Below are 17343 nucleotides of genomic sequence, written 5' to 3'. Positions count from 1 at the left end.
GTTGCAGCTCTATAAAACTTTGGTTAGACCGCACTTGGAATACTGCGTCCAGTTCTGGGCGCCCTATTATAGGAAAGATGTGGATGCTTTGGAGAGGGTTCAGAGGAGGTTTACCAGGATGCTGCCTGGACTGGAGGGCTTATCTTATGAAGAGAGGTTGACTGAGCTCGGTCTCTTTTCATTGGAGAAAAGGAGGAGGAGAGGGGACCTAATTGAGGTATACAAGATAATGAGAGGCATAGATAGAGTTGATAGCCAGAGACTATTTCCCAGGGCAGAAATGGCTAGCACGAGGGGTCATAGTTTTAAGCTGGTTGGTGGAAAGTATAGAGGGGATGTCAGAGGCAGGTTCTTTACACAGAGAGTTGTGAGAGCATGGAATGCGTTGCCAGCAGCAGTTGTGGAAGCAAGGTCATTGGGGTCATTTAAGAGACTGCTGGACATGTATATGGTCACAGAAATTTGAGGGTGCATACATGAGGATCAATGGTCGGCACAACATTGTGGGCTGAAGGGCCTGTTCTGTGCTGTACTGTTCTATGTTCTATGTTCTAAATGGCTTTGAGAGCTTCTCCCCACTTTCCCAAGGCTGGGTCTCTTGATGAGCACCCCGGGAGGTTGACAACAGGGTTTGCTGGGTGACCTTTACGAGGCAGGGGAGAGGCACGTGGCTCCTTGTTGATTATCAGCCAGCTCTAAATTGCAGTTTCAGGGACAAGTGGCATGAAATGGCTCGGTAATGAGCCTAATCGACATCTCAACAGTGACAGGCAGGATTCCAGCTTCGGGCTGTCCCACCCACAATCTAATCAGGAGTAGTTTTTCTGATGCTAGGAATCTGAGACGAGTAGCTCCACCCAATTCTCCTGCCTCCAGCCATCATTCCAGTTCAAGCATGCTGAACTAAATTTCACCCTATGTAAGGGAGGAAAAGAGAAAATTCTTAAACTGTGCATTATTTATCAGGAGAAGAAATTAACTTCTTTTGTTTTACATCCAGAAGTTCTATCATGCACAAGCAAATCATGTGATTTTTCTTTTGTATTTAACTATTAACCACCACGACTAAATCACTTGTGTATCTGATTGGATGTTGTCGTGCAAAGCCCATTGTTGGCAATGTGAATCATCAAAAGTGAGGAAGGGATAGGGAGAGATGGAAGGGGCTAAATCAAAATGGAGTTTGAGAGGGAGATAAAGCACTGTATACCCTGTGGTGCCCACCTCTCTCTAAAAGAATCAAAGGCATTGATGGACACCATGTGCTTCCTCTCCAAGGACAGCCGGGCATAAATGTAGCCATAGGACTGGGATAGACAGTCAGCAGAGATGAGCCCCTCGACATCCAGTTCCTGGATATGTTTATAGACAGCCTGGCCAAGCCCAGGAGCTTAATGGCTGATGTGCAACCAAAAACACAAGAGTTTTCAATTTACCAAAAAGGGGGTGCAATCACCCACAACCAATATATACATGATCCGCGGACTTCATGGTGGTGCAAAATAAACAGTTGGGCTGGGAGTCTATGAAACACCACAATCTATGGTTATGCGGGACTGCTGCATTCTACACTGTCCGCTCAGATCCCCGAAGGAAAACAGGCATTCTCCCATACAGACAGCTGGGGATCCCCACTGCCCGGTGGCAAATGAATACGCCAAGGCGTGTGGTGGTGATGGATGAAAGTGTTAAAGTAGATGGTGTGCCGCAGTGGCCTATACAAAAAATGCTTCTTTATGAGGTGAAGGCAGGGACAGCAGGGTCGATGCGAAATTTTGTCCGAGCAGGGGTATGCACAGATGGGATTCCACCACACAGCTGAGTGTCCTCCAACATCAACTTTGTAGTCTCCTTTGACTATTACACTGTGAATCCGACAAATTTACAGGTGGTCTTTTTTTCAGGTGGTACATTAATGCAAATATACATCTGTTAAAATGCCCTGAAGTCTTTCAGTTTTCAATGGATTATTGCTAGCCCTTGCAACCATACTTTTAGAATGTAGTTTTCACATTATTTTCAAAATCATTTACTCAAGACGTAACTAAAACACATTTTAAATGTGAAAGTGTGATGCAGAAATATTTGTTGCTCTCAATTAGGATTCAGAAAAAAGTCAGAGGTGAAGTTCCTATAAATGGCCAATAGATGGAACAATGTGTAAACAGAATTCAAGGGCTGGTTTTAATACTTCTGTATGAGCAGTTAGAAGGTGTCTAAGTTGGCCTTATCAAGCTGGCCCTCTCACCCTTGCAACCCTTTCTCCATCTTGTCGCTAACCTTGGTGAACAGTACACTGAAACATCAGTTTAATACATATTATCGCAGCATGTGCCAGCTGTCTTCATGGCAAACTGCACATGTATTCAACCAAATGGTTATGTTAGAAACTGGAAGGGGACTAGTCCTTGGTCCAGTCAAGGAATGAATGCTGTCAGTCAGGAGCACAGTCCACACCCTGTACAGGGGTTTGGCCACAGATAGTCAGTCATTAGCTTGGAGCCCTTGTATCGGGGAATTTGTCCATCTGCATCCAGCGAGTGGGCAGCGGTCAGTCCTGTAGGGCATGAAGCAGCAGTTAAGGGAATTGCATGTTATCAGTCAGGGAGCTACAATGACCAGGGTCAGGGCCTGGTCAGTTGTGTCCAGGGACTGGTTGTCAAAGTCACATGTCTGGGGTGAATACTGTCTTTGGATAGCATCTGCCAATGGTTAAGGAGGGTGCAAGGAAGACCTCTAGAGCCAGCAAAGGCTATATTGCTAAAAGGGAATTAGAGATGGGGCAAGAGCAGAGATACCTGTGGAGGTGAGAACAAGGACAGTGATGAGGATGGGGGGAGGCGTGGGTCCTCAAAGTTTATAAGGGTATGTGAACAGCATTGGAGGGTATGATAGGCTGCAGGAATAGGGTTCATTGACAGTGATCACTGTCATGTCCTTCACAGGGAATGTAAAGGAACACTGTGGGCATCATGAAGATAAGGATTCAGGGTCAGGGAGGACAGTTAGAGATAGATAGTGGTGGGTCTCCACATTGGGGGAAATACGTGGAGATGGGCCATCAGGGTAGTGTGAGGTAAATGGGAATGTGGAGGCTCTGATAATGTACCTGCTGACCAGGTACAGCCCAGTGCTGACAATATCCATGGGAGCTTCATTCCCTGCTGTCATTTGCCATTCTCTACTGGGTGGAGACAGATTGAGCTTGGTAGAATAAAAACACAGGATCCAGGTCAGTTGGACATTAGGACAGTGAAGGAGCAAATACATGAAACATGTGGTTACAAACTCCAACGAAATTTCATTTGCAAATATTTCCTCACACATGTGCAATTCGTGCAGACTGGATGTGTTGATGCATCAAATGTTGGCCAAAGGCAGATTGCACTGATGTTATTGGTGCTTCCAAATCTAACATTGAAATCTCAGTGTTGCAGGACTTAGCTGCAAGAACTTCAAAGGAGACAACTGATGGCTAAAAGCAATGTGGAATTTCCAAAGGTATTGTGGGATGAAGGGAACACTGCTGGATCATATCACTAATCAGTATGACAATTGAGCTAATGGATGTAATAGAAGATGGAATGTTTGGCGTGGGTCTGCGATATCAAGGGGGTTGCAGCACACAGTGTTACAGTGTGTTGATCAGTCAGTTAATGTATACCTTCACCAAGCTGGTGCACAAGCTGCAACCAAGGCCAAGGCTGGGTAGCTGATAGGTCTTCTGAAGGTCTGGTTTCTCAGCTTTCAGAGCGATCTGAGGAGGACCTCCAAAATATGCCATACAGAGAGTGTGCTGCACCATCCTCGCATGCTGGGTTCTGTGCAACTGCAGCAGGACATTGGGGTGGAGGATAGAGCTCAGCTACATTGGGCTGAACATAGGCTGACAGGGCCTGACTAACATCTGGGTCCAGTGGATGCAAGCTGGGTGCAGAGAACACTGGTGGACTGTCGAGGGCAAGATGCCAGCATTTGTTCACATTGTGGAGCAAATTGGAGCCTGTACTCATTTCTTTTGTGCTTGCCTTTGCTGGTGGTTAGTAAAATCTCACGTTTGAACTTGTCTGATGGTTTCTTGAATTTGATATTCTCCTACTGGCCAACAACTAGATGCAGGTGGCCACTGGGGGTTGAGAAAAGAATAGTGGAGACTCAGAGTAGGTCTTCAGATAGGTTGTGTATAAAAACAGATAAACTGTGTGCCGTGGTGTTTAGATAGCGATTAGGGTTAGAGAATGGAGTTTTGTGGGGTGGAGTGTTATCCGTGAGCATGTGACATGTACAGTGTGGCTTTGTGGTTGATGTATCATTGAGGGGCAATGACAGATTGGAGTTTGCACATCCTCCCTGTACCTGCATGGGTTTCCTCCCACAGTCCGAGGATGTGCAAGTTAGGCGGACTGGTTATGCTAAATTGCCCATAGTGTTCAGGGATGTATAGATTAGGTGGGTTATAGGGGGATGGATCTGGGTGGGATGCTCTGAGGGTCAGTGTGGACTTGTTGGGCTGAAGGGCCTGTTTTCACACTGTAAGATACCAGTCCAGATGAAGAGAATCCTCTCAAAGATTGCACTGACACGCATATTATCTTGCAGCAGATATCCACTGAGTGGTCAGTTGTTCTGAGGATGGTGTGTGGTGAGATTGGGGTAGAATTGGGTGTGAGGGATGTGTTAGGAGTGGGGTAAGTAGTTAGTGAGGCATGTTCGGTAAGAGATGGTGAGAAATCTCACTGACCCTTGCAGTAAGAATCCCTCAAGAAAAAAATTCCATGCAACTTGCACTTAGGCAAAGAAATGTAAGATTCAGCCCCTTGTGTCTGTAATGACTGAGGAGGACATGAAAAATGATCCAAAAGCAGATATCTAAGGGACTAGCAAAGATGTGGAATTGAAGGAAATTAGTATTAGTAAGAAATTAATGTGACTGAAGGTTGAGAAAACTGTGACTGCATCCCTTATTCTGCATTTCTGACTAGTGAAAGCTATGAAACTATGGTGATCATCTTCCAAAATTCTGTAGATTCTGCAATGGCTCCTGAAGCTTTCTAGCAAATGCTACCCAATTGTTTAAGAAGAGAGCAAGACAGCATGGGAAATCACTGACTGATTAGCCTAACATCAGTGGTAGTGAAAATGCTAGTATCTACTACCAATGTGTGATAAATGAGCATTTGGAAAATAATGAAGTGAATAGGCAGAATCAGCGTAGATTTAGAAATGGGAAACAATGTTTGGTTAACCTGTTGTAGACTTTGAAGATGTTACTAGCATAATTGATAAGGGGAAGCTGCTGAACATGGTTTATTTGGCTTCTCAGAAGGCTTTTGATCAAACCCACAAAATTAGCAAAATTAAAACACATGGGATAGGGTTAGGGTTAACCCTAATCTAGTGTCATGGATTAAGAATTGGCTAACAGGCAGAAAACAGAGTTGGAATACGACACATCATTCTTGTGTTGGCAGGCTTTGACTAATAGCGTACCACAAGGATCAGTACTTGGACCACAACTTTCCATAACATATATCAATGATTTAGATGTGGAGGCCAAATGTAATATTTCAAACTCATAGTATCCACCAAAGCAGGGTGGAAATGTCTATTGTGGTGAAGATACAAAAGTGGATTCAAAACAATTTGGAGAGACTTGGTGAGTGGCCAAGAACATGGCAGATGAAATATAAATATGGAAAAATAATAAGTAAAAAAATGGTTGTCAATTTGGCTGGAGAAACAGTTATGCAGAAATTTCTTTAATGGAAAGAAATTAGAATGCGTAAATGTACAAAGGGACCCGGGTGTCCTTGTCAATGAGTCACTGAGGGTAACATTCAAAAACAGCAACAATTCAGAAAGGTAATGGAATGTTGGCCTTTTTTTGCAAGAGGATTTGAGTATGTGAGGAGTGAAGCTTTGCTTCAATTGTATCCTTGGTGAGACCACAGCTGGAGTACTGTGCACAGTTTTGGTCCCCTTCTATTAGGAAGGATATTACTACCATAGATGGAGCACAAAGGTTCACTAGGCTTGTTACTGGGATGGCAAGACAGTTCTATGATGGCAGATTGAGCGAATTAGGTCTGTATTCTCTAGAGTTTGAAGAATGAGAAGTGATCTAATTGAAACGAAAGAAAAACTTAAATGGAATAGCAAGGGTAGAGAGGGGTAAGATGTTTATCCTGCCGGGGCACAAACTAAAAATGAGGAAAATACCTTTTACAGTGAGATGAGGAGAATATTTTTTAAAACACCAAATCTGTGAATCTTTGGAATTATCTACATCACAGCTCAGACATTGAGTATGTTTAAAGTAGAGACTGACAGATTTCTAAATACCAGTGATGCAAAGGGATATGGGATACTGTAGGGAAACTCGATGGTCAGCCATGATCATGCTGACTGGTGGAGCATGCTTCATTGTCTGAATGGCCTAATCTGGCTCCTATGTTCCTATGTGACTCCAACCATATTTCTTACAGGTATTACAAATTTCCCATTAATCAGACATTTAATATCCACTGATGTCTCCATTATTATTTCTTACATACTTTTGGTCCTGGTTCTCCAATTCCCCTTTCTCCTGGAGCTCCAACTTCTCCTGGCAAACCTTGGTCCCCCTGCAGAGGTCAACTCAAATGAATATCCATGTTTTTTTCAAATAAACTAAACACAAAGTGATGCAAGATAGATATGCACTAAATGCAATTCAAAACGCAATTCACTCAATTTTCCAAAACAAGGGGTTTGGATTTCTTGATGTCAGCTTGCATTGATTTCAATTGCTCGACACTGGGGTTGTGGGGTGGTGATGGAAACTGGAAGCTGCCATAGACTTAAATGCTGCAAATATCATCATTGGCTAGGAAGTCAATGCAGCCAGAAGAGCTGTAGGAAAGACAGCATCTTAATTAATTATATTAGGATCAGGTATATAGGATAACTTACATCAATCAAGTTGAGCATCCTTATCTCGTGCAGCAGAACTGAGATGCTAACCTCATGGAAACTATATACCTGAGAGCACTGACACGCTACTCCAAGAGATAGAAGTCCACGTTTAGATTAGGTTGCAAGCATTAGCCAACAACCTGAGCATTTTTTAATGGGCCCACAACAGTGATGATTAATCTTTGTGACAACGATTGCCTATCCAGTTTCAGGACCACCTTAGGTCCACAACGAGGCCTACAGACAGTGTCAACATCCGAAGCTCACATTGGGCTTGCCAGGCACTTTTGATGAATTTGTGATGAAGATAGGAGTGCAACTGGAACTGCTCAAATCTATAGGTGTTATATACAGGAACAAGAGCAAAGAAGAATGTGTCCTTTTGGAATATAATTTCCCTCCCATTTATCCTTGGGCACAAACCTGGTGTATCTGGGTTCCACAGAAATTACAGCTCCTTTGTGTCTTAAGGAACAATGATATTTTCACGAGCTGATCTAATATTAGATCAGCCACAGCACACTTACAGATTAACTTTACATCATGTGAAATAATTGCACTTCCAATTAGACTAACAGACTCAAGGTCAAGCTTAACTAGAAACTTGGTAAGCTGAACAAACATTGACATCACTCAGAATTCAATAAATGTACATACTCCCCAAATTCAATTAAAGGTGATCTGCTTTTCTACTGTGAAGAAATTCAACAGGACTGCCTCTTAAGGGACAGTGCTCACATATGTTCAGAGAATTCCGCCATTGAAAATAGTTGATACACTGAAAATTTTGACTATATATTAATAAGTAGCAGTAAAGTTTCAGAATTTTATTAGAACACTAAAAGTCTTGGGAGCCTGGACCAACAGCACAAGTGCAGTAAAATAGAAACCCTACAGATCCTAGTCCTGAGTGAGAAACAGAGTTCACAATCCCTGGGGCCAGACTATTTAAGTGATCAGTGTGGCACAGTGCATTTACAACTGCTTTTCAGTAGTGACCTCCCCAGTCCTCTGGATAGCAGGTGGAGTGGCTCAGACTGATTCTGCTGGAGACAAACCTGAGGTCAATCCTTGGGTCAAAACAAAAATGAAAAGAATGTCTTCAATTTTGAGATCAAAATGAATATGTTTGCTGTTGATCACCATTTTCTTGGCTGTTTAGGTGCTAACATTAGGCCCTCAGTGATATTCTCACCATCAATAATCTGGATTCGGTTCCACTGATGTGTACAATGATGTTGAATTCAAGTTCTGCTTCAAATACCTGATTTTCCCAGATTCTTGAGAGACCAGAAAGCTTAATTCTTCTCTGGGATAAAGTGTTAAAAGTGCTTAGAAGCAGTGAAATATTAACATCTATTGGTTGCAAAAGAAATATTTATATATTAAAAATAAAGAAAGTGGATTAAAATTTTAAAAATTGATTGGAAAAAGATTGGCTTATCAGATAAAAACCTATGCTTTAGAAATAATGTGAATCACAGAATGGTTACAGCTCAGGAGGAGGCTAGTCATCATGTTATAGGGGTAACATAATGGCTCAGTGGTTAGCACTAGTGCCTCACAGTGCTAGGGACCCCAGGTTTGATACCCCCTTGCATGACTGTCTATGTGGAGTTTGCTCATTCTCTCCTTGGGTTTCCTCTGGGTATTACCTTTTCCTCCCAGAGTCCAAAGATGTACAGGTTAGGTGGATTGGCAATGTTAAATTGCCCATAATGCCCAGGTGTGTGCAGGCTAGATGGATTAGCCATGGGAAATGCAGGGTTACAGGGCTAGGGCAGGGAGGGTGGGTCTGGTTAGATGGTCTTCTGAGGGTCCGTGTGGACTTCTTGGGCCAAACAACCCGCTTCCACACCGTACGCATTCTATGTTATGCCTTTTGGCTTTCTAGAAAAGGAACTCAGCTCGTCCCACACCCTAGCCTTTTCCTGGAGTCTTGCCATGACTGGATTTTCCTTCGCCACATTCTCAGACAGTGCATTCGAGATCCTAGCCACTCACTGTATGAAAAAGGGTTCCCTTCATGCCATCTTTGGTTCTTTTTCTACTCACTTTAATTCAGTATCGGCTGGTCTCAATCCTTACTGTAACAGGAGGAATTTCTCTCTCAGTCTGTTCAGATCGCTCAAGACTTTAAACACTCCAATAACAAATTTACATTTAAATCATGGCATCAGATTTGATATTTTGATGTGAATAGAGAACTGGTTGTCAGGCAGGAAGCAGAGTGTTGGAATAAATGGGTCCTTTTCAGAGTAGCACGCAATGACAAGTGGGCTGCCAAAGGGTTCAGTGCTGGGGACCTCAGACATTCACAATATACATCAACAATTTGGAAGAAGAAATTGAATGCCATATCTCCAAATTTGCAGATGACACTAAGCTGGGTGGCTGTGTGTGCTGTGAGGAGGATGCTAAGAGGCTGCAGGATGACTTAGGACTGGCTGGGTGGGTAAATACTTGGCGAATGCAATATAATGTGGATAAATGTGAGGTTATCCACTTTGGTCACAAAAACACGAAGACAGATTATTATCTGAATGATGGCAGTTAAGGAAAGAGTGAGATGCAACGAGACCTGGGTGTCATGGTAGAGCGGTTGCTGAAGGTTGGCATGCAGATGCAGCTGGCAGTGAGGAAAGCTAATGGCATGCCCTTTTTCATAGCAAGAGGATTTTGTTATGGAGTAAGGGTGTCTTGTAGAAGTTATACAGGGCCTTGGTGAGATCACAGCTTAATTATTTTGTGGGGGATAATTATTAAGGGGGGGATCTCATCAAAACAGATAACATCCTGATGAGGCCTGACAAGCTAGATGCAGGAAGCATGATCCCAATTTTGGGGAAGTCTAGAACAAGGGGTCACAGTCTAAGAATAAGGGGTAAGCCATCCAGGACTGAAATGAGGAAGAATTTCTTCACAGAGAAAGTTCTGAACCTATGGAATTCTGTCCCACAGGAAGTTGTTAGAGCTAGTTCATTCGAAATATTCAAGAGGGAGCTGGATGTGGCCCTTTTGGCTATAGGGATCAAGGGGTATGGCAAGAGGGTTGGAATGGGGTACTGAGATTGTATGATTAGCCATGGTCATAATGCACGGTGGTGCAGGCTTGAAGGGCCAAACGGATTACTGCTGCATCTATTTTCTACATTTCTATCTCTCTTCTGTCAGGAAAACAGCCCCAGTGTCTCCAACCTATCCACAGAACTGAAGTTTACCCTCCCTGGAACTATTCCAATAAATGTTTTTATACACTTTGTGATGTTTTCACATCTTTCCTAAAGTTACGTGGTCAGAATTGGATAACCCTCCAGCTGAGGTCAACCTAATATTTTATGCAGATTTATCATGACTTCCTTGCATTTGGAGCTCTGTGGTTATTCTTAAAAAGCCCAGGATCCTCAATGCTTTATTAGATGTTATAACAACCTGCTCTGCCAATTCCAACAATCTGTGCACATAAATCTTTGGGTAACTGCTGTTTAACTGATGTTAGAACTGAGAATTTATTTTATCGGTCCTCATTTTTCTATCCAAAACATACCACTTCATTCTCCTCTACATTAACTTTCATCTGCTACATATCTGTTACATATCTGTTCATTCACTTAGCTTCTTGAAGTCTATCAGGTTCCTCACAGTTCACAAAATTTCCAAGCTGTGTATTGCATGCAGATTTTCAGTACCAGACACTAGGTTATGAATATGAAGAAAGGAAATGGCAGGGCATCCCACTATACATATTTTTCATGACCAAAATACATGTGCTCACAACCACTTAGCTGTTTGAGATGTTGGGATGGCAATGTCATCGCAAGGAAGGCAGCATCCTGAAATCCGATGAAGTGAAATTTTTGGACTTTCATGTTAGTATTACTGGCAACAGTGAGAAATTCTTATTCAGGAGAGCAAGTGGATGAAGCAAGTTGCATTGGCCTGATTTTAGCCAATTCAAACCGCACCCTCTTGCACAGAGTAATGAACTTGCTTGTTGAAGGACATGATAGACTGTCAATTTAATTAGACTTTTGTCACTTTTTTGTTTTCTTGGGCTATAGTGGCTTTTTGCATTGCCGGATAAGATGAAGACGCATTGAATTGTTCTCCAAATACCGGCTAAAATGAACATAGAACATAGAACATTACAGCACAGTACAGGTCCTTTGGCTCTCGATGTTGTGCTGACCTGTCATACCGATCTCAAGCCCATCTAACCTACACTATTCCATATACGTCCATATGCTTATCCAATGACGACCTAAATGTACCTAAAGGTGGCGAATCTACTACCGTTGCAGGCAAAGCGTTCCATTCCCTTACTACTCTGAGTAAAGAAACTACCTCTGACATCTGTCCTATATCTTTCACCCCTCAATTTAAAGCTATGCCCCCTCATGCTCGCCGTCACCATCGGAAAAAGGGTCTCCCTATCCACCCTATCTAACCCTCTGATTATTTTATATGTTTCAATTAAGTCACCTCTCAACCTTCTTCTCTCTAATGAAAACAGCCTCAAGTCCCTCAGCCTTTCCGCATAAGACCTTCCCTCCATACCAGGCAACATCCTAGTAAATCTCCTCTGAACCCTTTCCAAAGCTTCCACATCCTTCTTATAATGCGGTGACCAGAACTGTACACAATACTCCAAGTGCGGCCGCACCAGAGTTTTGTACAGCTTCACCATAACCTCTTGGTTCCGGAACTCGATCCCTCTATTAATAAAAGCTAAAACACTGTATGCCTTCTTAGCAGCCCTGTCAACCTGGGTGGCAACTTTCAAGGATCTGTCTACATGGACACCGAGATCTCTCTGCTCATCTACACTACTAAGAATCTTACCATTAGCCCTGTACTTTGCCGTCTGGTTACTCCTACCAAAGTGCATCACCTCACACTTGTCTGCATTTACAGTTGAACTAAAATCTTGTTTGTAGGTTTTTAGAAACAAAAAACTTTCCTTAACATATTTTGGATTTTCTTACCTTTGATCCAGGCAGTCCTTCACCTGGAGGTCCTTTAGGGCCTGGTGGACCTCGTGGACCCTGTTCTCCCTGTGGATTTATGAAAACAAAATGCCATCATTCAAAGCAGTTCCACTTGTGCAGTTCTATAATGGGGTAATGTAGATCTGAGGCTTGACAGGGTGAAATAGGTGGACAAGCCAAGGCTTTAAAAACTTTAGGAAATCAAACTTTGAATTGATGAGAAATAACTTTGTCAATTCAAACTGAGTTGAGCTGTTAGTGGGTGAACAAATCTACTTGAATCAGTGGAAATTATTCCAAAAGCTTTTGACGCAACACATAATTAGTGCAGAAGACATACAAGTGAGTAAATTTAAAAATTTCATTTCAGGTTTCTCTGTCAATCAGGAGGAGACAGGGCTTTCAGCCTCTCTTAGCCTGTCTCCCCTTGCCTACTTAATCACTTCAGAATCCATCTTGTCAACTGACTGCTTTGGACAGTTTCTACGAGCTTCCATATGCAGCTGCTGGCACCGAATTTTTACACTGACTTGTAGTAGTAGCTTTGTTTGCGGAAGATGCGGGAAAGTCTATGGAATGAGGAGCAGCTATTAAAATTGAAAGAGCTTGCAGAACTCAGTAAATCCACCCTCACCCTCCCTACCAAAAATCACCACAACCAACACCACAAAGATTGCCATTGCTTCAGGGCTTACATGGGCCTTATTGCTTAACGCCCACCCTTAAAATTGGGGCCAAAGAACTAGCTTGTTGGTGGGAATGTTAAGAATACTGCACAATCTTAAAATTAGAGTCAAGGCCCGTCTGGAGTGAAATTAGGAAACACTTTTTCACACAGAACAGTGAACATCCAGAACTTTTTTATTCATTAATAGGATGAAGGCATTTTTTTTGCCATCCCTAACTGCCCAGAGGGCAGCTAAGAGTCATGTCTGCTGTGGGTCTGGAGTCACATGTAGGCCAGACCAGGTTGGGATGGCAATTTCCTTCCCTAAAGGACATTAGTGAACCAGATGGGTTTTTCCCCCGACAATGGATTCATGGTCATCATTAGACTCTTAATTCCAGATATTTATTGGATTCAAATTCCACATCTGCTGCGGCAGGGTTTGAACCCAGGTCCCCAGAATGTTAACTGAGTCTCTGGATTAACAATCCAGCAATAATATCATTTTGGCCCTCGCCCTCCTCTCTTTTAAAAGGCTGTGATTGTTGGGTCAATACAAATATCTAAGAATGAGATTAACATATTATTATTAGATTAGGTATCAAGAGACAAGGATTGAAGATACACAAGTAGAGTTGAGCTTCAGTCAGCAATGATCAATTAACAGTAGAACAAATTTATGGAGCCGAATGGCTTAATCATATTCTGGTGTTTCTAAAATACATGTACACTTAAATCATGATAAAGAGTTGGGGCAGAATTTTATGATTTCCTACTGGCAGGTATGCATGAAGTGGGGCATCCATAAAATTCCTGAGACAGTCTTCCCATTGACTCAGTTTCCCCACAATTCAGGATGTGACTCATCCTCTCTTTCACCAGTTGAGATCCTTAAGTGGTCAATTAATAAACCCTTGAGAGTTATTTCTTTCCCAGTGCAATTTTCAAGCTGGTGAGAGACAAGCCCAGAAAGCAACCCTGCTCAGATGTAGGCAGTAAATGGGGGGAAGGGGGCACCTTTATAAGTCGTTTCGTTTAGACTTAAGGCCACTGACCTCAAGGTCTGCCTCAAGTGGCTACTCCCTGCTCTTTACAGTCTCCATCAACTCTGCAATCTCCCATCTGCCAACACCCCTGGGGCTCACCTCCTACAACTACAACGCTCACATCTACCAATCCTGATTTTCTGCTACTAGGATTCTGAAGATCACCTGTGGTCCCACCACAGTTTTTGGTGCTTATAGGACTAGAGCGACGTTGGCCAAACAGATTTGGCAGGAAGCTTGCTGAGGTGTGATTTTCTTCTGAGTGAGAGGCAGAAGTCTCATGTCAAAGAGTGTTAAATGGCTGTGGTTCAGCCAGATATATTCCCTGCAGTCTCTTCAGGTAGTGCGGTGAGAAATCCTGGCCATCAGCATCTTTGAAATAAAAATGAATCCTGCATAATGTCAGTGCATGCATGCACTGATAGGAGAGGATAATTTAAGTTCAAACAGTTTGGTCAGTAAAAGAAAATCGGACAGTGTTTGGAAGTCACAAGAAGTTAATTTTCACCTAAATTGAAGCCCAGCAGGAATTAATAGGTTTAAACCAGCTTTTACCTTTTCACCTTGGAATCCAATTCCGGATGGTCCAATAGGCCCAGGTAATCCAGGAAAACCAATTTCACCCTAATGAAGTACAAGACACAATAAAACTAAAAAAAACACATTAACACAATATAATAAAAGGTACAGATTCTAAATAAGTGAAATTAGTTTTGCATGACAAATAAATTTCATGTTCTATTTCTGTCTTTGGCTTTTCATTTTTATTCTTGTATAACTTTAAACTATCCTAAAGCCTTAATGATGCTTCTGCACACAGACATGTCATATATAGTAATTGCTGTTCCTTTGACTGGTTGAATATTATTAGGTGATAATATCTGGATCTGCAATCTTATTCTCAGATTCATGTTGAAAATTATTTAGATAGTTTTATTGATGTCATGTTTGTAATTAACTGGCAAGACTTAATTAGCCTTTTACAAAAAATAAAATGCACTCTCAGATTGTTCAGGTGTATGAGCAGCCAAGGCTATTAACTTTGCTGAAATCTTGAAGCTTGAACTTTCGAAGCTTGAACTTTCCCCGCTCAAGCCCATTTGGATTGCCCATCACTCCCGAAAGCTAGAAAATGAACACACCATCAGGCCAATGCACACATGCCAAGATTCCTGAATTTTACTCAGGTTAAATAATATGCAGAAGTGAAAAGAGAGCATGAAGTACAATACCTAAGAACAGTAAAGCTAGAATAAATCCACAAGGCATTAATAAGCCTTTTAAAATCGTGCTTATTATGAAGTTTGATTAAATGTAGAATGTTTGAAATGAGTATGATATGCATTGCACTGATCTTCAAGAACTTATGCTATTTCAAATGGTTAGTTATTGTTCATAAAAGCTGGGTTGATAGACTGGATTGAAACCTAATGCAAGCAGGGTTTTAATTTCTATGCTAGGATTTATTATCTATAGCGCTGGAATAAAGGAAGAATCTGAGAGGCTAACAGTTTTGCATCTTGTATGGTGATGTGTTAGTATCTGAAACCTACCTTTAATTTCAAATTTCAAATGGCTTGGCATGCAGAAAATAATTTACAAGACTGAATATTTCAATATATTAACAGGTAAAACAAATTCTTCTTGACCACAAAGTAATTTTTAACTTTAATTGAACCAAGTTATTTATTGTTTTTATAGAGGTAGCATCTGCATTCCACTTTGTTGAATTTTGAGAGAAACTTCGATCTCAGCACTTTGATGAATGAATCTAAACCTGTGTACATTCTAAATCAGATCATCAGCATAGTGCTAATGTGCCCCAGTTCAGGAATAACCATGATGAAAATATGCACAAAGCTGAAGGAGGAAGATAGATCTCTGTTTTTCTGTATGGCCCTTTCGACTAATAATTGATTGAGATTTAAAATGGATAATTTTAATTCTTTAAACATAGAACAAAGTGTTTCTTTTCAGGTCACGCTAAGCCAAGACGAAACACTGAAGCACTTTATATTCAAATACTGAGGTGGGCACATCAGCAATGATGTAGATGGCACTGGGATCCATCCTAAATTCCCAGGGAATCAATGCTGACATGATGAATTTCTGCTGGGAACCTGCCACCTACCACATATCCAATGGCATGGAGGTTCAAAAACAAAGGAAATGTCCCTTTGTGTCTTCAGTGTTTCTGGATCCTTGAAACCATTAACAAAGTTCAGCTGACCGCAGCCAAGTTTGCCTCTGTGGGATTTTATCACAGGGGTGATCTCAGGAGTTTTGACAGTCACTTAGTGATTGTAGATTCGCAGCACAATCAATAAAACTCAATATTCCTTAGGTATGCACCTTTTAAATAATTATTCTGGCCAAACCTTATCACATTTTAAATTTCTTCCTAAATCAAAGCACGAGCATTCTGCATCCTACAGAGAATTATTTCACAGATACACAAGCTCCATTATATCAACTTGGAAGATATAAACTACCAAGTCTAACTGTAGTCAAAGTTTTTTGGTTTTTACAAGCTGAGCATAAGTTCATTGAATCAACTGCTGCAGTCTCAAATAAAGTTGCATTATGAATCTGACAAACTGAAGCCTTACCTTATCACCTTTAACACCAATACCTGGAGCTCCACGAGGTCCTTTTGGCCCTTCATATCCACGATCACCCTAAGCACAATTTAAAACATGGAGGTGTTTGTGCTATTTTCCAATGTCAAAAAGAAATTCAATAAAACTTGTTTTGAGAAATATGAGGTCACCTTTTGAAGGTTAAAGGAGTTGTAAGCACAGGAAGGTCATCCAGATAGTGGAAGGAAATCAGAAAAATCAGATTAGAAATTATATTATTTCTTGTGTTGCTGTAGAAACATTTCAATTGTGCAGCTGCACAGTGCCTGAGGCTTGCAAGATTCCATGCAGTGCAAATTGAGTATTGTTTCAGTTTTGTTCAAGGCTGAAGACAGAGATTGGCTTGTTGTCAGAAAGTTTTGCATAAAGACCTGGGGCAGCTACTGTAAATTTAGTGCTTATCAGATTGTATTCAAAGAAGTGCTATTTCTTTGGGGAAATTTTGTATCCGTAGGACACTGTTATTGACAAGTATATTTATTACGCAGCTAATGTAGCACTGTCAGTATTTACGAGACACAAACTATACTTCCAGACCAGTCACAGCTTTTCAACTGTTTGCAGAAAAAGAAGTGGAAGTTGCTCAGTGGTTACCACTGCTGCCTCATAATGCCTGGGACACAGGTTCGATTTCACCATTGGGCGACTGTCTGTGTGGAGCTTGCATGTTCTCCCCACGCCTGCCTGGGTTTCCTCCTGGTATTCTGGATTCCACCCCCCCGCAGTTCAAAGATGTGCAGGTCAGGTGAATGGCCGTGCTCAATTGCCCACAGTGTCCAGGGATGTGCAGGCTAAGTGAATTAGCCATGGGAAATGCAGGGTTACAGGGTAGGGGGTAGAGTCTGGGTGGGATGCTCTTCAGAGGGTCAGTGTGGATTTGATGGGCTGAATAGTCTACTCCTACAATGTACGGATTCCATGAGAAATAGCAGATCACCAACGCGGATTTGGGCAACTTGAGGCATAGCATTCATAAACAAGTACTTTCTGACACATCTAGTATGTTGCTTAAATCTAAACCTTTCTGATGAAACAGAATTCAACTGGGA

At 41.8% G+C, this 17343-nt stretch overlaps 1 protein-coding gene across 2 annotated transcripts in view; it reads right to left on the bottom strand.

The window, feature by feature from the left end:
- Nucleotides 1–17343, bottom strand: part of col28a2a (collagen, type XXVIII, alpha 2a) — a 98934-nt gene that overhangs the window by 37977 nt on the left and 43614 nt on the right. For both annotated transcript variants that reach the window (XM_048535338.2, XM_048535337.2), the window contains exons 15-18: nt 16265–16333; nt 14211–14279; nt 11940–12008; nt 6555–6623 (exon numbers count right to left, since the gene is read on the bottom strand). In XM_048535338.2, coding sequence (XP_048391295.2) covers nt 6555–6623; nt 11940–12008; nt 14211–14279; nt 16265–16333 — 276 coding nt within the window. The remainder of the gene's footprint in view (nt 1–6554; nt 6624–11939; nt 12009–14210; nt 14280–16264; nt 16334–17343) is intronic.

This window comes from Stegostoma tigrinum, chromosome 7 (genome assembly GCF_030684315.1).
Source record: "Stegostoma tigrinum isolate sSteTig4 chromosome 7, sSteTig4.hap1, whole genome shotgun sequence".
Classification (NCBI taxonomy): domain Eukaryota; kingdom Metazoa; phylum Chordata; class Chondrichthyes; order Orectolobiformes; family Stegostomatidae; genus Stegostoma; species Stegostoma tigrinum.
This window is presented reverse-complemented; position numbering and strand designations above follow the sequence as displayed.